This window comes from Marmota flaviventris, chromosome 19 (assembly GCF_047511675.1).
Source record: "Marmota flaviventris isolate mMarFla1 chromosome 19, mMarFla1.hap1, whole genome shotgun sequence".
Classification (NCBI taxonomy): Eukaryota; Metazoa; Chordata; class Mammalia; order Rodentia; family Sciuridae; genus Marmota; species Marmota flaviventris.
In genome coordinates, this window is record NC_092516.1 from 14,485,344 (window position 1) to 14,506,491 (window position 21,148).

General features: G+C 37.4%; 1 protein-coding gene across 1 annotated transcript in view; it reads right to left on the reverse strand.

Moving 5' to 3' along the window:
• Positions 1-21,148, reverse strand: part of Dnah3 (dynein axonemal heavy chain 3) — a 157,487-nt gene that overhangs the window by 52,480 nt on the left and 83,859 nt on the right. Inside the window, 4 exon segments of the mRNA XM_071605826.1 lie at positions 9,154-9,399; positions 15,012-15,141; positions 16,918-17,023; positions 17,944-18,044. Of these exon segments, the coding sequence (XP_071461927.1) occupies positions 9,154-9,399; positions 15,012-15,141; positions 16,918-17,023; positions 17,944-18,044 (583 nt within the window).

The window sequence follows — 21,148 nt, forward strand, 5'->3', positions numbered from 1 at the left end:
GGAGAAAGAGGGATATGATAGCACCCTTTTGCATCCCAAATGTGCTAGGCTAGAGGTTTATATAGCACTTGGATTACTGCTATTGGTCCAAACTTCCACTAATTAGGGTTTGAAAAAACTACCAATCCTATTGGTCCAAACTTATGCTAATTAGGGTTTGGAAATGTACTACCCATTATCGGTCAATTCGTGAGTCCCAACTCTCATTCAAATCTGCCCCACTTCCATGTTCTTGTGGCAAGTCAGGAAGCAGGAGTTGAGGTCGTGGGATGAGAGTTGAGCCTCAGCCCCGCCAGGCAATGTCAGGCTCCAGGCAGCTGGCCCACCTGTTCTTGCCTTGGGCCAGTAGGCTGGCCGAGAGGCTTTGCCTCTGGGAAGCCATGTCACTATCCTCTGCTGCCCTGCACTAGACAACCACTTCATCTACTTTCGGTCCTTATAGATTTACCTGTTCTGCACATTTAATATAAATAGATCACACAGCATGTGCTCTTTTTGTGACTGGATTCTTTCACTTATCATAATGTTTTTAAGGTTCATCCAAGTTGTAGCATATATACAACACTTCACTACTTGAAATTGCCAAGCAGTACTCTATTATATGGATATATCTTATTTAACCATTTATCAGTTGGTGGACATTTGGATTCTGTTTAATTTTGAGAAAATGCCAAGTGCTCTTTTCCAAGATTGCTGCACCACTTTAAATCCCCATTATAGTATGAGAGGTTTCCAGTTTTCCTATGTCCTCACCAACACTTGTTTTCCATCTTTTTATTATACCCATCCTAGCTGCTGTGAAGTAGTATCTCATTTTAGTTTTAATTTGAACTTTCCTGATAGCTAATAATGTTGAGCATCTTGCCATGTGTTTATTGGCCCCTTGGAGAATTGTCAATTCAGGTACTTTGCCCATTTTCAAGTTGGGTTATTTGTCTTTTGAAGTTGAAGTACTTCTTTATATAGTTTACATACGAATCCCTCATAAGATATAGAATTTGATATAAAAATCACCCAATTCTTGATTATCTTTTTATTTGAAATTGTCCTTTGAAATACAAAAGTTCCTAATTTTGATGGTGTCTGGTTTGTCTATTTTTTTCTTTTTTGATGTTGATTTTAGTGTCCTAAGAAATCACTGCCTAATTCAAAGTTGCAAAAATTTGCATCTGTTTACTTCTAAGAATTGCATAGCTTTAACCCTTAGATATATGCCTTTGGTATATTTTGAGTACATTTTTGGTTTTGGTGTGAAGTAGAGGTCCAAATTCATTCCTTTACATGTGTAATTCAGTTGTTCTAGCATCCTTTGTTGAAAAGATTATTCTTTTCCCATTTAATTACCTAGGTAGCATTGTCAAAATTTAAGTCAAATAAATATGAAGGTTTTTTAACTTTCAATTCTATCCAGTTAATCTGCATACCTATTTTTTTTTATCAGTATCCCATACTAGTCAACAGGAAATATTTTCTGTTTCTTGGGTTATATTTTCTTTTATTCTTAAATTATGTTTTAATTATAACTATATATAAAAGTGGGTTCATTCTGACATATTCACATGTGCACATAATATGCTCCATTTCTTTCCCTAGTACCTCCCCTTTCCCTTTCCTTCTCTTTCCCCCTACTCCCTTCCTCAATTCTATTGGTCTTTGGGTTATTTTTTTCTATTAGACATTCTCTCTGTCTCTTTCATTTGCACAAATGCCATACCTTTCTTACTTGGATATAATCAGGTAAATTCTTCCTATGTTTACCCAACAATATCTGGGACAAGATTATCTTAGCTATTTCTTCGCCACAGTTCAAGCACCAGCATGTGGCTTTCTTTTCCCTAGCCTCAGGCTGCAAGGATTGAGTAAAAAGAGTTGCTATTCCTGGGACATTTGGGCTCTTCATTCTTTCTCTGAAATTTAGTCAACTTCCCTAAACCGTGAACCCATCTCACCCCATCCTAGCTAGCAACATGTGCTCCACTCCTGTGGGATTGAACTCTCATCCCCATCCAGCCCACGATTCTGCAAGATGCAAATCGTAGTAGTTTTTCTGGCCCCACTGAGGTGCTACAGCATCATGCAGGGGCTTCTGTGATTGAGAGTTCTCTCAGATCTCTTGTAGCTGCCCATCACCGTCACAGCACAGTTCTCTGTCCTCCATGTTGGTGATTGCCAGTGAGAACAATCCACCTGTTTTCCTTTCTACAATACCATTAGCAGTTCATTGAGGTGGCAGGTTCTGAACTGAGAGATGCATCATACACCAGTTTTTTTTTTCTCTCTGTCCATAATTTATTTGCTTATTTCTGGGGAATTTTTAGGATCGATTTGTTGTCAATTCAATTAGGTATAAAAGAAGGGAGCTTCTGTTATTCTACGTCACTCTGCAGCTTTACCTAGAAGTCAATCTGGTACACTTTTAGAAAGCAATCTGGCACTACGCTTACAGAGCTAAAAATGTCCTCTACTCTAAGACAGAAATCCCGTTTCCGGAGATTTATCACAAGGAAACAATTCACAATGAAAATAATCTGTATACATGAGTATTCAACACCATCTGTGATGGCAAAGAAATAACTTACATGTTCTACATTGGGAGATCAGTAAAAATTTGTCTTATGAGATGGATGGAATGTTTTTCAGTCATTAAAATGAACATTACAAAAACTAACATTAACATAGAAAATGTTTTTAAGAAGCAATGTCAGATAAACATGGGTATATGCCATTATGGCAATGATATAAGAAGATGAAAGCAGGTTAATAAACAACAAAGTATTTTTGAGAACCGAAATAGGGTAGTAGGAACAAAATATACTTTTCAATTATTTTTCTTTGATAAAATAATTTTTACAAGAAAAAAAGGGACTCTAAAAGCATGAATCAATGAAGCACTTTCCCCCTTCCTTGATGATATTGAGCTGGAGCTAATTTGTGGCTTGATTCAGTAACATTTAGGACAAAGAAAATATTTAAATTAACTATGGCAAGTGGATTTACCAGCCATGTGACCTTGGCCAAGTTTACCATTTGCACATCTGTAAAATGGGACTGATTATATGTAGAATTTAGAAAATCACTATGGAGAGTGAATAAAATATATGTGTCAAGCATTTATCATAGCTCCAGGCACACAGAGAGGCAACTGGTAACATTTAGCTCTAGGTCTCTTTAGTTCTCATCAGAATAATGGTTCTTGTTTTCTCTGCATTGTGTTTGTAACTCTGGACTAGTTCAAGTACAAGGGTGGGAAGGGGAGAAGAAGGAAGAGTAGAAATCCTAAAAGATAAATGATTTCTATTATCTCCTTCACCCCAGCTCTTTTATCCTCGCCTCTACTTGGAGAATGAGGCAAACTTTTTGATTGAGACATAAAAGACTTTTCAGAGGTCAATTGGTGAATAAAGAGAAAAATAAATCTCTGGTTGACCAACAAGGATCCATGACAGATGATACAATCCAACCTTGAGAGAGTCCCCCAAGCTGCTGGCTTTCCTTGGTGCATACTCCCCACTGCAGTTTTTCCATCATTTACCTGAGAGATCCATTTACCCCACAAGACTCCTGCATCATGAAAAGCTCAGAAAACAACATCCCATGAAATTAGGGAAGGCTTTCCTGATTCTCACATTTAAAATTTAACCATAGGCCCTTGTGGAAAAGCTAAAAAAAAAATAAGAGAGAGAGAGAGAGAGAGAGAGAGAGAGAGAGAGAGAGAGAGAGAGAGAGAGAGAGATTTTAAGAGTTTAACAATGGGGCTGGGGTTATAGCTCAGTGGTAAAGCACTTGCCTAGCACATGTGAGGCACTGGGTTTGATTTTCAGCATCACATATAAATAAATAAAATAAAAATAAAGGTCCAATGACAACTAAGAAAATATTTTTAAAAAGTTTAACAATGATTTAGGAAAGTGCAATCAAAGCCACACACAGGAGGTCATATATTAATTAATTCCATGTAGATGAAATATCTAGAAAAGACAAATCTATACAGAGGCTGGGACTAACAAAGGATCTGCAGTTAATTTAAAGTAGTCATGAAGGGTTTTACTGGGGCTTTCCAAACATTCTAAACCTGGATTATAGAGCAATGGGTACACAGCTGGGTAAATTTACTAAAAATCATTGATTTGTAGACTTAAGTGGGTGGGTTTTATGGTATGTAAAATATAGCTCAATAAAGCTGTTACGTAAAGAGATTGCATTCTCAGCCCTGTAAAGCAGATCTTTTGAGTCAAGTGGGTTCTGGTTAGGAGCTTCCCAATTTCTCACTAAAATACTTGCAATAGGAGAAAAAAGAAGAACCATGTTATTATAAACAAAAACTGAAAAGAATCTGGGCAGAATCTCCTCTAAGTAGAAAGCAGAAGAGCTGGGTTGAGAAAATGCTATGGTTTGGATGAATGTCCCCCTGAGAACCGTGTGCTGAAGGCTTGGTCCTTAGTTCTTGGCCTTATTGGTTGGTGATGGAACCATCAGGAGGCAGTGCCTTCTGGGAGGAAGTTAGGCAATGCTCTTGAAGGGCCCCAGTGCTCCTTTTACTTACTCTTTGCTTCCTACTGCCATGAATGAGCAGCTTTGCTCTATCATGACCTCCCTGCCCTGATGGTGTACTTTAGCACAGGCCCCAAAGCAATGGAGCCCACTGACTATGGATTGAAAATTCTAAAATCTTGAGCCAAAATAAAACTTTTCTTTTTTTAAAAAAAACTTTATTATTTCAGGTATTTGTTAAGTAATGGAAAGCTAACACAGAAATCAGTCAAGGAATTGTATGAAGAAAGACCCGAGAGGGGCTGGCGTTGTCGCTCAGTGGTAGAGCACTTGCCTGCCAAGTGTGAGACACTGGGTTCAATCCTAGCACCACACAAAAATGAATAAAGGCATTGAGTCCACACACAATTAAAAAATATTAAAAACAAAGAGAAAAAGTCACAAGAGTCCACTGGGTCTTTCCCCCATGGCTGCCCCAAATGCAGAGGAACAGGTAACATATACACAGAAAATTAGGCAGCTGTTCATCTGCATGCCAGCTACTATTCTGGAAGAACTGTCTCTTCACACTCTTTCCCCCCCATTATTAGGCCATAACAATAATATATAATGCTTAATATATAATAAAATATATATAATGCATAATAATAATAATGCATGCTGGAAATTATGGGTTTTTTTTTAATGCTACTTCAGTTGAGTAAGGTATGGAAGAAGGTGATGCAGTCCTCACAGTAGACAAGACATGTTAGAGGGGGAAGGTTACCTAGAAATTGAGTGGGAGCTGTGCATGTCACTGCAAGAGAGAAGAAAAGATGTCATCACAAAGTGGGCCATGAGTAGGGTCAAGGGCAATTCAAGCACCATCTTTGTAGACAGCACAGACTGATCTTGAAGGATGGAGAAAACAAAAGAAAACAAACAAACGAAAAATGTAACCAGTGAAAAACTATTGCATTACAAAGGAACATAATATGGAAATTAGCCTGGAGAGTTATCTGTTTAAACTTGCTTAATGTGGAACTGGAAACTAGTTTTGGGAAACTGTTTGATATTTTCAATAAGGTGCAAAAAAATAAAATAAACACCCCAAAAACATCATTTATTATGAAATAGGAGGAAAAAAAGCCATCAGGAAAAAATAGGTTGAAATGAAATGGCAAGATGAGAAAAAATGAGATGGATGATCTAAGAGTGATGATGATAACAATGATAAATAGAAATTGATAATATTAACTTAATGCCTTCAACATAAAGCGCTATCCATTTTCCTTCATGTCTATCCTAAGTATTTTTGTAATTAATCTTTCCAAGAACACCATGAATATGGTCTATTATTATTATCCACATTTTATAATTGTGGGAACTGAGAGGAATTAAGGGAATTTGTTCAAGTTCACCCACCTGGTTCAGTGTTGAAGCCAGGACTCCAGCTCTGACACTTTCATTCCCTAGCCTGTGCTTTTAATTTGTACACTAAAAAAGGATAGCAAGAAAACAAAAGATATAAAAGCAGAATTAAAAATTAATAGAGACAGTGGAGAAACGAAATTGTGGTGACTTATGCCAAAATGTAAAGCCCAACTAGAAAGAGCAAATGCACACACACACACACACACACACACACAACACATACACACATACGAGAGAGAGAGAGAGAGAGAGAGAGAGAGAGAGAGAGAGAGAGAGAGAGAGATGGGGCGGGGGAGAGAATATAGAGATGAAAGCCAAAGAATAAAAATTTTCCTTGCTGCCTAAAAGGATGGATCAAATCCTAAGTGGAGTAAATGAAAGGAAAACTAACATCTAAACATAGTCTGTCAAAATAAAAACAAAACCTACAAAAGAACATTAAATAAGGAACATACTGGAAAACAAATTACTGCTACATAAAAAAAAATTCAGCACCACTAAAAAGAAGAAATTTTGATTAGATTCTATCACATTTCAAATGTAAACAGAAAGACAAAATACATGAGGCAAAACGGATAGTGCTTCAAGAAGAAACAAACAAACTCAATATTATAGTTGGACATTTTGACGCCCCTCTATCAGTAATTGACAGTAAGAGAATGAGTGAGACTATAGTTAAATTGAACGATTGGATCTACATTACAGATTATTCCATCTGACAATAGCAGACTATTCATTCTTCTCATGGAGCATTCATTTCTCTTCACATGGAGCATTCACCAAGACAGCCCACATTTTTAGCTATAAAACACTTCAACACATTTAAAAGAACAGAGATCATACAATGTATGCTATCAAACCAATGGAATTATACTAAGAGAAATAAGAGAAAGATGCCTGGAAAATCCCCAGATACTTTGGGATTCAATGACACACTTCAAAATGACATACAAATCCAGGAAGTCTCAAGAGAAATTTGAAAATATTGTGAACTAAACAGAAATAAAAATACGACGTTTCAAGATCTGTGAGATACAGTGAACATAATGTTTGGAGGGAAATTTATAGTGTTAATTACATTTATTAGAAAGGGATAAACATCTAAAATCAATAACCCAAGCATTCATCTTAGTAAACTAGAAAGAGAAGAGGGACGTTCCTCAATTTGATAAAGAATATCCACAAACTGAACAGATAGCACCACAGATAAGAGTCAAAAAATGAGCAGCTTTCCTTTAAGATTGGGCACAAAATAATGATGTCTTCACTTATCATACCTATTCAAAAGCATACTAAAAATCATAGCTAATGGAGTAAGAGAAGAAAAGGAAATAAAATAACACGAAGGAAGAAACAATACTGTATTTGTAGATGACATAAGTATGCAGGAAATCCTAAAGAATCAATAAAAAATTCCTGGAACTTATTAGTGATTATAGCAAAGTCTGCAGGATATAAGATTAAAATACAAAACTCAATTGCTTTCTTATATATCAGCAATGAACAAGTGGTATATTATCTAATAGAATATTATTAGGTCTTTAAAGGACATGTACTACAACGCGGATGAACACTGAGGACATTATGCTAAATGAAATGAGCCAGTTACTAAAGGACATAGACCATATAATTCTGCTGAGATGAGGTACCCAATGTAATCTAACATTTGGTGACAGAAAGTAGAGCCATTGTTGCCAGGAAAGGGAGGAAGAGGCAATGGGAAATCATTGTTTAATGGTGATGAAATTTCAGTTTGGGAAAATGAAAAAGTTCTGGATTTGGATGGTGGTTATGGTTGCATAACAATGGGAATGTTCTTACTGCCACTGAATTTCAAATTATTAAAGTGGTAAACTCTATGTCATTTGTATTTTACTAAGATAAAAATAAACCATCCAAAACCAAGAGTGAATGAATATACTATCACCCAACTAATGGAAATGTATGGGGCCTCCATGCTATTAGGCTAACAGGTAATCATGCATTACGTGAAATGTGCCAGGTGTGCAGGTGAGAGTGTGGGGTACAGGGCAGGGAACCTATTTGCTCATTCATTGTTTTATTGTTATGAAAAATATCAAAAATACATAAACACTGAAAACATTGTACAGTGAGCACTGGATAACTACCTCTTAGAGTTTATCATTTGCTTTTCTTGTTTTATCACATTCCTCTTTGTCCCTTTATCTACTCATTAATCCATCTTATCTTTTTTGAAACATTTCAAAATAAATTAAAGCCCACCTCTATACTTCCCCATAAAGACTTCAGCATGTATATCATTAACTATGATTCAAAGATTCAGGATTTGTTTATGTTTTAAACAAATATAATAAAATTTAAACTAACATATAATAAAATGCCTATCTTAAACTAACATATAATAAAATGCCTACCTCTTAAGCCTACATTCTCTAAGCTTTTGAAAATACTATGTAAACCAATTCTCTTAATATACACATTACTGTCAGTCCTGGGAGTTTCCTCATAGCTCTTTATATGCTCTTTTTTACAGCCATAAAAAGTAAAGCTTTTTGGAAAGTATTTATAGTATGATCCTCCTTATGTTGTAGAAATACAGAAAAAATCTGAACACATATACACACACAGTGACATTTCTGGATGATGGAATTCCTATTGATCTTAATTTTTTTCTATTTCTTCTCTGTATTTTCTAAACTCTGAATAATGTATTACTTGGATGGTTGGAAAAAGCAATAAAATCTACTTAAAAGAAACATCTTTCTTTTGGTAAATGATGTCACACACATAGAATACTTGTAGCCCTTAAAATTATCATTTTTGAAGATTATATAGCAAAATTGGAAATATCTGAATATACTAGATTATAATGACAAAAATTAAGAGAAATAATACCATAATTACCATGACATGAAGTATGTAAACACAAGAGGAGAGGAATAGACAAGTGTAAGAAAACAAAAGTGTAGAAACTTCTCATTCTATTAAGAAATTATGGGTAATCCCTCCCCCCAAAAAACCAACACAAGCTGTCACATTACTTTTTCTAAATTAAAGAAGCAGTTTAATATCCTAGAAGATGATGATATCAGGACCACCCGCCTCTTACATATCTAGACCAGCCCTGGAGAAGTGAACCCACTCACAAGACTATAGAACCTTCCTTAGCTTTTATAAGGGGTCTCACATGATTCATGCAGTTTGGTTGGTTTTGGGACACATACTTAAAACTATTATAACAGGAATAACAAACAAGTACTGAGTTACCTCTATCTGGAAAGATGTTGTTTTTGGTGAGTTTGACACTTTTGGGCCTTGGGTGTTTATCATCCATGCCCATGATCAGGTTGCGGAAATACTGATCAAATTTCTTTCTGCTGTCCGCATTGATGGTGCCGGCCACTGTCCACACCAAAGAAAAGAGGAATAGTCCTTGTAGCCAGAGGAAGACCTGTTGATTTGATAGGCTTTCAAATAATTCGGAGTCCTCCTTATCAATTTCTCTGATTTCATCTAAAAGGAAAGAATAAGAAAAAGAAAAAGGAAGCTCAAGACTGGCAGCAGAGTACCATGGATATGAAAGATGTAAATAACAGGTTTGTGCTAGAAAAGGACCTGGGGAGGTGACTCATATTGGCTGAGTGCCCATCACATTCCATATCCTTAACCATACACAGTTTTTATCATGGTAAAATATTCAGAACATAAAATCTTTACCATTTGCAAGTGTACAGTTTGGTGGCCTTAAGTAATTCATATTGAACAACCATCGAGCCACTGATATGCAGAACTCATCTTGAAGAACGGAGGCTCTGAACCCATTAAACAGTAACTTGCCCTCCCATCTCCCTTCCACCCCTTACATGACCAGCAGTCTACTTTCTGTCTCTGTAAGTTTGACAACTCTAGGTATATCAGAGGAGTGGAATCATACAGTCATTTTGTTACTGGTTTATTTCACTTAGCATAATGTTTTCAAGGGTTCATCCATGTTGTACAACGTGTCAGAATTTTCTTCCTTTTGAGGAAGAATTCTAGGTCATATGATTATCCCATAGTTTGTTTATCCATTCATCTGCTGATAGACATTTGAGTTGCTCCTACCTTTTGGAAATCGTGAATAATGCTGCTATAAGCATGGGTATACAAATATCTATTTGAGCACCTGCTTTCGATTATTTTGGGAATATACCCATAAGTGAAAAATATGGATCATATGATAATTCTATGTTTACTTTTTTTGAGAACCCACCAAATGATTTTCAATGGCAGGATACTATGTTAAATTCCCATCAACAGTACATGAGCATTCCAATTTCTCCACACCCATGCCAATAGTTGCTATTTTCTGTGTCTTTTATTGTAGCCATCCTAATGGGTATGATTTTTGTATTTCTCTAATTATTATTGAAGTTGACCCTTTTCAGGTGCTTATCGGCCTTTTGTATGTCTTCTCTGGAGAAATGTCTACTCAAGTTTTTTATCCTTTTAATTAAGTTGTTTGTATTTTTATGTTAAATTTTAGTGGTTCTCTCTGTACTTTGGACATTAATCCTTTATCAGATATATGATTTGTAAATATTTTCTTCCATTCTGTGTGGGTTGTCTTTTAAATCTGTCAATAATGCCTTTTGATACATAAAAAGCTTTAAATTTTGATGAAGTTGTTTTCTTTTTTTTTTCTTTTGTTGCCTATGCCTTCAGTCAAATCTAAGATATCACAGCCATGTTCAGTGTCATGAGATTTTTGCCTTATGTTTTCTTCTGTTCGTTTTATAGTTTTAGCTCCATGTTTAGATCTTTCATCCATTTTGGTTAATTTTTATATGGTATTAGGAAGGGTCCAGCTAACATTTCTCCCCTTTCCCATCTTTTCTCCTTTCCTCTCAATCCCCTTCCTCTAGTCAACTGATCTATTTTTATGGGATTCTCTCCCCTTGCAAACCCCAATTATTTTGATTTAGCTTCCACATATGAGAGAAAACATTCAACCCTTAACTTCTGGCTTATTTTCTTTAGCATGTTCTTCAGTTCAATCCATTTAACCAGCAAATGCCATATTTTCATTCTGCTTTATGCTGAGTAAAACTCTATTGGTGTATAGACCACATTTTAAAAAATCCATTTGTCTGTTGACAGGCATCTGGGCTGGTTCCATAATTTGGCTATTGTGAACTGTGCTGCTATAAATACTGATCACTGATGTGACTGTATTCCAACAGTATGCTGATTTTAGATTGTTTGGATATATATATTGAGGAGTGGGATTTATATGGCCACTCTGGAAAGCAAAGGGTGGGAGGAGGGAGGGAAAGGGAGAAGGATAGGAAAGATGGTAGATTGAGATGGACATCATTACCCTAAGAACATTATGAAGACACAAATGGTGTTACTCTACTCTATGTACAACCAGAGATATGAAAAATTGTGCTCTGTATGTATAATATGAATTGTAATGCATTCTGCTGTCATATATAACAAATTAAAATTTTAAAAATATAAAAAAGAAAGCAAACTACCTATCTAAAAATTCTAAATGATGTTTTTAAGAACATTGATAAAATTATCTGAATAATGAAAAAAAAAACCTAAGATTGGAACCACCATAGGACCATTTTTAGTAGAAGGTGTGAATAGGCATCTTTGTCTTGGTCCTGATCAAAGAGGAAAAGCTTTCAGTCTTTCAGGTTAAGCATGATGAAGTAGTTTCTCTTTCTTTTATTTTTTCTCCTTTGGCAGCTGTGTCTGTTTTAGGGATCATACAGAATTATAAATTTAAGGTCTTCTCAGGGTTTTTTCTTTTTTTTATGGGTGCATTATAGTTGTACCTAATAGTGGGACTTGTTGTTACATAGTTGTACGTGCACGCAGTATAACTATAATTTGGCCAATATCTCTCTCCAGCATTTCCTTCCTTTCTCAATTTTTTTCCTAAGACTACATTTTTCTCCCCTGTGGTTATCTATAGTGAGTTTCCAATTTTTTCTGTATATGTGGCTGTTTTTGAATGTCCTAATCCCTAAATGTTTAGTTCCTATAAGAGTAAAAGAGAAAAATTTAGCGGGGAGAAGGGGGCTGACCCTGGAAGTTTCTTGGAAGTTATTCATCCCAATGTGATGTGACTGACAATCATGGGGGTAAGGAGTGCAGTGTCTGTACCTCTGCAATCAGAAGCAGATCCCTGACATCTGGTTGACAAGGTCCTTGTTGTCCACCCTGACTCTCACATCCTACATGCAGGCTGATCCTGGAACACATGCATAGCTCCTGCCAGAGCACTGCGGGGTGGAGAAGGGTAGCTGCTACCATGCTAAAAGCTGAAATTGACGAAAATGAATTGCAATTTACTATCCAGGCCTTCCCCTGGAGTTGCAAGCCTTGGAATAGACTCCAGAATTGCAAAATAGTTATATTGGAAAGATTCTGCCAGGCCAGTTGTCCAGATGGGAGACTGATTTCTCGTGCTTCCTACTCCTTCATCTTTACAAAATACTCTCTCCCAATGCATATTCTTATTTAACTTACAAAACAGATTTATAAAAGAGGTATGGTTGTTTCTATTTTTAGATGAATCAATTAAAGCTTGTAAACACCAGGGGTTACAGATCACAGACATGCTGAAGCTAAGATGTGAATCTAAATCTGGCTGACTCCAAAGCCCAAGCTCCTTATGACTTCTCCTATGATTCTCAAACTTAATCATACATGCAGATCACCCAGGATTTTGTAAAATTGCAGGTTCTGATTCAGTTGGTCCATATTTCTCCTTTTCTAATGAGCTCCCAGGTGATGCAATATTTCTTGTAAATGCTACTTTGAGTAGCAAAGCAGCACAGTGCACTTCCCTTTCAGGTCAAAGAATAGACCCAAGGGAAAAAACATGATAATTAGATAAATGCTGTCCCCTTCCTCTCAGCACTCCTCCTCTTCCTCTTCCTCCCATTAGATACTTTTCCTTACAGCCATGCTGCCCGTGGTTACCCAGGGGTTGGCTGCACTTTATCACCTGAGTCTTCTGACCAAAGTCAGTCCCTACAGCCTTTCTGCTTCTTTCCTCCCAGCAGCACATAAAAGTATTTTATGTCCCTCTTCAGTAACAGTGAACACCTTTAGTCCCAATGTCTGGTTTCTAAATACCACTCTTCAGAATAAAGAACTGGGGCTCTTTAGAGAAGTCATTAATTACAGGGTGAGCCAGAGAAATCACAAGATGGGCCTGGAATATTTTGAAATATCAGAAAACAAGGACATGCTTCAAAAAGGATAGAAACATACCAAAAAGACACAAGAGCCAACCTGAAGGAGTTCCCAATGACTAAAGCCATTTGAGTAACAAAACAATTAATTGCAGCATGGTATTATAATCTGTAGAATAAAATAAATATCCATAAGTACATATTTGATCCACAAACAATTGAATAAATAAATGGGGATGAAGAACACTCTTCCTTCTAGAAGAATCCTGATGAATAAATATAGAAGGAATAAAAACAGAAAATTATCATTAGACAAGCGCCATAATAATTGTTATAGGCAAGATGCACCAATAGATGCTCAAAATCTGTGGGTGTAAAGTTTGAGAAGAAATAGATGTTTGCATAGTTTCCAAATATTTTCTCTAAACAAAGCACACAAAAAAATGTGTTTTTGGCCAAAGTTAACCTTGATCAGAACATTTATTAGTAATAAGAGATGTACATCACCATTTCTTCAGTATTCTTACCAAACATGCATAACTTCAATCTAATTCTAAGAAAATGTGAGGCAAACTTAAATTGAAAAGCATTCAATAAAATAGCTGGCCAGTACTCATCAAGTGGCAAAGTTATCAAAAAAGAAAAGACTGAGGGACTACCAGAGTGGCAGGGACTATGGGGACATATAGTTAAATGCAATGTGAGATTTTGATTTGAATCCTGGAATATGAAAAGGACATCTGTGAAAAAACTGGTGATATTCAAAAAAAGTATATAGTTAATAGTATAAGAGCACCAATATTGGTTTCCTTGTTCCGATCATTGTACCTTGGCTATGTAAAATGTTAACATTAAGGAAAGCTAGGTGAAGGACCTGCGTACTCTGTACTTTCTGAAATCATCTCCATGTGCACTCAAGTTTCAGCTTCCAGTTTTTAGTCATTGTGTGCATCTGAGGACTTCTGAGAGGTTCCACCATTACTGATTTGGCAAAGTAAGAGATGAGATCATCTATGATGGGGGACAATGACTCTATTTCTCATGGTGTTGCCTTCTTTTCCAGGAGATATTACATCAGGATGGTGGAGAGAGGTTAGGAAAACATGCAATATTCACCAAAAATAATGCAAATAAGTGGCATTATATACATAGTTGGTATGCTTCTGAAAAAATGCCTCAAAATTTAATTTTTGAAAATAAAATAACATGTAGAAATTCTCCACTTAACTGTTTACTGTGTCACATTAAAAAAAACTACAACTACAATATGCTTTGGGAAGAAATGTGCTGAGAAAAAAATATTTTAAAAGATTCATCTTGAGTTTGAGTTCTGCATCCTCTTGAAAAAGAAATGGTATCCAATAGAAGTTCTCCTAATGGACATATCTTTTGTCATTCATACTGGAATTCAGCCAAGTTTGATTCGTGTGCCACTGTTATTAAGATGTATAATTGTACCTTGGGTAGTAGGTAAATCACAAAACCATTGTTTCAAATATTCCAAACATGATTGGTTCTCTTACGGTGTATTTATGTATTTTGTGAATTTACATTTTTGTTATGTAAGTTTTCTTAACATGTAAAAACTTCCTATTTTTTCATAATTTTTTTTCCTGAGATCTATTCATATGTCTCATCTAAATTCATCTCCCTCTGGGATATCTCTGTGAAATAAAGGACAGAAATTATTACTCCATTGTATGGTTGAAGAACCTGAGGCTGGGGTAACTTGCACAAGAACCCCCTCATCCCCGCCAATCAATATCAGATAAAGACAAAACACATGGATTTTTTCACCCTCCATTATCTAAAATTTAAAGTCTCACTTATTCTTGGCCAATCAGCTGTTCCTATTATAACTCAAGTGGGACAAAAGGGAGTGAGGGCATCCAACCCTCATGTGGCTTAAGACCCGTAGGTGGCACTTACCAAGCAGAGAGGAGTACAGTCTCATCATTGAGAAGGCAAGGTGGATGGGAGATGTTTGAACCACAAATTTACAATGATGATGAATAAACTCCAGGCAGGGCTGGACAAGCCACATGAACATGTCATTGACCTGAGAGTAGAAAGCTGTGTGAGATTGGCAGATGTTATCAAAAAGGGAGTTGAAGACTAAGAGCTTGGTCCCCCTCAGGAGGCTGGGGATGTAAGACTGCTGATTACTTTTGAGCATAGGTTCAAAATTTAAATATTTCAAATTCTGATTTTTATTTTCTGTGGGCTGGTGATATTCAGTATGACACTCTGTCATGATGCTGAGCAGTAGCAGCCAGACAGCTCCATGTCCATCCTGCAATCATGGGAGAAACCACTAATATTTTATAGTGTGCTGTGTTGCTAATGTCCTGTAGATTAGGTGAATAAAATGCATTTTCAACTTACAAAATTTTCAATTTATGACAGATTTGTTGAGAGATAACTTCATCTTAAGCTGAGGAGCATCTGTATTTATTCAGGAAACAAATATTCATTGAGCATCTACTAAATGCATTGTAAGAGTGCTGGGGATAAATGATGGATGAGATAGGCAAAGTCCATGCTAGCTTACAATCTGAGAAGCTAGGAATACAGACAACTAAAAAAACAAACAAGGAAATAAAATAAAATACTTATAGATCATGGAAAGTATTTGCAGGAAACAAATGACAGTTGGTCAGGGAAGGTAGGACTAACCCATAAAATGAGTTGGGACAAGATTTCTATTATGAGGAATAAAAAGTGCAAAAGCCTTGACATAGTGAAACCTGGAGTTTTCTAGAATGAAGTCAAGGGAGAATGGCTGGAGGAATGAGCTGGAGGGACGAGGTTGTAGAGGCAGCCAGGGGTAGGTAACAGAGTACTGCGAGACCTGATAAGGAGTGAGGCTCTGAGCTGAAGACACTGGGGATGGGCTGGGGGTATAGCTCCATGGTGGAGTGCTTGCCCAGCATGTGTGAGGCCTTAGTACTACAAGGGGGGAAAAAAGGACATTGGGGAGATCATGAAGGACTTTACAAGCATGGGCCTTGGTAGCATTCACTGTGTGTATGTGTGTGTGTGTGTGTGTGTGTGTGTGTGTAGACTGGTTCCTGAATGTACATGTGGACAAGTATCTATTTACAAATGCATGTGTTTGTACATATTATACATATATGTACATGGTAACAGTATCCACGTGGTGGGACAGAACTCAACTCTTGTCTCCCTCTGTGGGGACTTTCCTAAGGATGTCCCTTAATACAGGGATTAATAGACAAGAGGCACCACAAACACAGGCTGTCCCTTTCTCCTTCCCTCGCCTGAGAGTGTAGCTATGTATCTATGACCTGAGCTTTTCTACCTCTTTAAGGAAGGGAAGAAGGGAACTGTCATTTGTAGTAGCTGCAAGGAGAGCATCTCTCTGGTTCTAGCTTCCTCTTTGAAGGAGAGGTAGAGGATAGGTTACAGGGATAGGGATCAGCAACAGAGAGGAACATGACTCTTCCTAACAGGGTCCAACTCTACGGCAACTTCTACAGACATTTCTGTTTACAGGCAATAGAGGAAAGGATGATAATGGAGGAAGGGGTGACATAAAGAGTATTTCTCAGGATTCACCACTAGGGAGCTGAGAAGTGATAGAGAAGGTGGAAGAATGGGGAGAATTGACTGCACCATTCCATCCTCATCACATGAAGAAGAAATCTGGGGGAAAAATGGCAGGAAGACAGGAAACAAGATATCTGGAGGAAGGCAGGGAATCCCTCCCCTTCTTTCATTCTGGAACTCCGAAGATGAAGATGTACCTAGAAGGTTCTGTAGATGAGTAGGGAAATGGGGGTGGGATGGGAGGAAAGGGGCCCGTGGGTCTCACCAATTCATGGTGTTCCTCAGTGAGGCTGGTGGGCAGAGTGTCCATGTACGAATCCTTCAGGGGCTTCCAGCCTAGTTGAAGTGGCTCCATGTAGATCATCCCACACCTGGGAAGCACAGAGAACCAGTCTGGTGCTCTCTGTTAGCAACACTGGCCAACCTGTATTGAACATCTGCTGTATTTTATGCACTATTCTAGGCCTTAGTGGACTTGACAATGGCCTTCATCTAGCCACATGATCTCCCTGTCCTACTCCCCTAAGTGTCCCCAGCTGCAGTGACGCAGCATCTTGAACCTTGACTTCTTTCCTTCTTACATAGTTTTAGAACATTTATGTGTTTCCTAAAATGTATACGTAGATACATTTTTATTTTAGTGATTTTTAACAATTTAAGTGGGGACTGAAGTAGAGCAAATTATAATTCATGCATGTATGATCATGTCAAAATGAACCCCTTTATTAAATATAACTATAATGCACTGATGAATATATAGTTATATTACATATAACTATAAGGCACAGGGGTACCATGCTGAAGGTAATATTGTGGACTTAGTTTTATACATAATATTGCTGTGATTTGATCCTTAATATATTTACTAAGACTTATCTGTACAGTTGCATGTCAGAGCAGCTCCGTTTATTTTGCATGATATGTATATCACAATTTCTGGTTACATTATCCTTCAGTTATATTATACCTGTTTCTAAATGTTTGTTTTTGTGAGTTGTGACACTGTGAATATTCTTTATAGGTCTCCTACTATTCATAGTAAGTCTCTTTTGGGCATATAGTTAGGAGCAGAATTGCTGGGTCATGGGCAAATGGAAGTTGAACTATTAGAGAGAAAGTCAAACACTTTTCCAAAGTACTGGCTTGATTTTAGATTTTAGTATGGATTAACGACTGATTTATGACACGTGTAAGTGAATGTCAAATACGTTCAGTAGGACTTAGTCACATTTGTGGCTTTTCAGAGCTTATTTCCTGATTAGGGCTTGGATGCCAGTGTGAGCTGATTTACCTACTCACGGTGGCAGGAGAGGCCTGTTCAAGGTCGGCTGGCTCAAAGATCAGACTCATCTTGGTGGTCATCTGGATAATCTCCCCACTCATTAAACACAGCTGAAAGGGTAAAGCAGAGGGGTGGAGGACAGGCCTAGGGGTTAAATTCCATCTGCAAGTGAAAGATCTCAGTGGAGGCAGAGCTGGTTTGAATGCATTCCACAAATGTTGAGTACCTATTATGTGCTTGGCACATAGTCATTTCTAAGCCCCTTTCTCTTAGTTTAACATAGGACGTAACTGCACATCCTCATCCTGTTTTATCTGCTCAAATCTCTCAGACAAGATTCTATTTGAACCCTGCCAATGGACTAGTCCATGGCTACAGTGATAAGAATCTTTCCATAAATCTCTTTTGGAATGGGATGGAAGACTGTTGGAAGTCCTAGTATTTGGCAGGCACATCCTGTAGAAAGAGGTGCAAACACAAAGGTGAGCCTCAGAATATGTGCCTCATTCACCATTGCCCACATGGGCTCAGGTGACACCATGAAGTCCTAAAAAAAAGCCTGGGCCCTGGTCTCCCAAGGAGAAGGGAAAACACCACAGGTCCCTGCTGCTCTTCCTAATTTGTAGTAAAAAAGTTCCCTGCATGTTACCTGGCCCATATCACTACATGCACCTCCAGAAAGGTCACAACTGTAGTGGGGCTAACACCCCAGCTGTGTCATCTTTGAATATAAATAAAAGTAACAGAGACCACCCTGAACTATAGTTTGATTTATATCAAACTATAGTTGTTGAGAGGAACCATTAGGGAATTCCCTGATTATAACTCTCTTAATGCTTCTTCTTTTTCTTTTTTCTTTTCTTTCTTTTTTTTGGTACAAGGCAGGGATTGAATTCTGGTGCACTCAACCACTGAGCCACATCCCCAGCCCTATTTTGTATTTAAATAAAGACAGGGTCTCATTGAGTTGCTTAGCACCTCACCATTGCTGAGGCTGGCTTTAAGCTCACGATCCTCCTGCCTCAGCCTCTGGAGCCATTGGGATTACAGGCATGCACCATCATGCCTGGCTATTTATTTATTTTTAGGTGGTGTTGAGGATTGAACCAAGTGCCTCACACTTGTGAGGCAAACGCTCTACCACTGAGCTACAACCCCAGCCCCTCTCTTCATACTTAAGACCAACAGATACATTAGTTTACATAGTATAGCCCATATCATATAATAAAACATTCCTATTTTTATGTTATATCATCAAAATTATGCACATGCTAGAATTAACATGTATAATTTGGATAATTATTACTTCCACTGTAGAACATGACTAATGTGTATTCTTGTGACAGCAAACAGTTTTAAAATATATTCTGATTTGATAATGGCACCTATTTAGCATAGGAACTCTCATTTGAAGTAGTGATACATTTTATTTTACGTTATAATTTCATTTTAAGCAATAGTTTACAGTGCTTGCTTTATGTCAGGCACTATGATAAGCAGTTTGCAAATATTAACTTATCTTCCTAACAACACTTTGTAGACATTGTCATCCCCATTTCTAGATTCATGACCCTTCATTTTTTTTTTTTTTTTTTTTTTTTTTTTGGCACCACGGATTGAACCCAGGGGTAAAATTGAGGCCTTGAGAAAATAAAGAGCTTGTCTGAGATTACTGAGCTGCCTTGTGGTGGCCAGGGTTTGAACCCAGGGTGCCTGGCTTAGGTCCAAGCTCTTTAGTGTCACTGTATTTTCTGTGGCAGATTGTATTTTCCAAAGACTCTAACAATGCATCCATCCCATGGATACTTTTATAGTGTAAACTTGTCTACCTTCATCAAGAGACATCATCTATTTCCCTGTTCTCTTGACTCTGGTTAAGTCAGAGACTTCTTTAACCAACAAAACTGGAGGAAGTGACTGAGTGTCATTCTAAGCATGATCCTTCATTTTTATTTTTAAATTTTTCTGGCACCAGGGATTAAACCCAGGGGCACTCGACCACTGAGCCACATCCCAGCTCTATTTTGTATTTTATTTAGAGACAGGGTCCCACTGAGTTGCTTAGCACCTTACTTTTGCTGAGGCTGGCTTTAAACTTATGATCCTTCTGCTTCAGCCTCCTGAGCTACTGGGATTATAGGTGTGAGCCACCGTACTCGGCTATGATCCTTCATTTCTTGGAAACTTCCACTGCCTGCCTCTTGGAAGTCAGACACGCACTAGTGGAAGTGTGACTATCTAGAGACTGCCATGCAAGGCCTGGAAGGCGACATGCTATTTAGAGAGGGGGAAAAAAAAAGAGGCCAAGAGGAATGAGCACCTGGCACTGAATGAAGGAGCTATCGTGAATGTGGATCCTCTAGTACAGTTGCCCCCACTAAAATCACCAGAATTAAAAACCAATTGCCAGGCTAGGATTGTGGCTCAGGGGTATAGCACCTGGCTAGCATTCATTAGGCACTGGGTTTGATTCCCAGAACCACATTAAAAAAAAAAACCCTAAATAAACAAAATAAAGATACTGTGTCCATCTACAACTAAGAGAGGTGATGGGAGGGGAGGGGAGGGGAGCAGGGTATAGGAAGGGGATAGGAAGGGCAGCAGAATACAACAGACACTAGTATGGCAGTATGTATAAACGTGGCTGTATAACCAATGTGATCCTGCAATTTGTACACATGGGAAAAATAAAAATTCATACCCCATTTGAATCAAATGTATGATATATGATATGTCAAGATCATTGTAATGTTTTGAGCAACTAATAAAAATAAAATAAAATAAATTTAAAAAACCCAATTACTTCACTGAGCCCTTTCAAAATGCCCAACCCACAAGATCATGAGAAAAATAGTTTTTCTAAGCCACTAAATATTAGCATAGTTTCTTAAACAGTAATGAATAACCCACATTCCATATGTATTATCTCTCTTCATTATCAACAGTCCTATTATATTTTTATGAATGTGAAAACCAAGTATATAAGTTGCCTAATATAACACAGCTCAAGGGTGGTGAAGAAGGTTCAACTTGATGTCATCATCAAGGTTTTTAACCACTATTCGACATGGTCTTTAATCAGATTTAGCTTACTGACTACAAATACAAACAGAAGCATAATTCATGAACTAAAAACTGTTCTTCTCTCGTGGAGTATTCATTTTTAGGGTGTTAAATGCATGTGTTTGTATCGTTTCACTCACTCACTCACTCA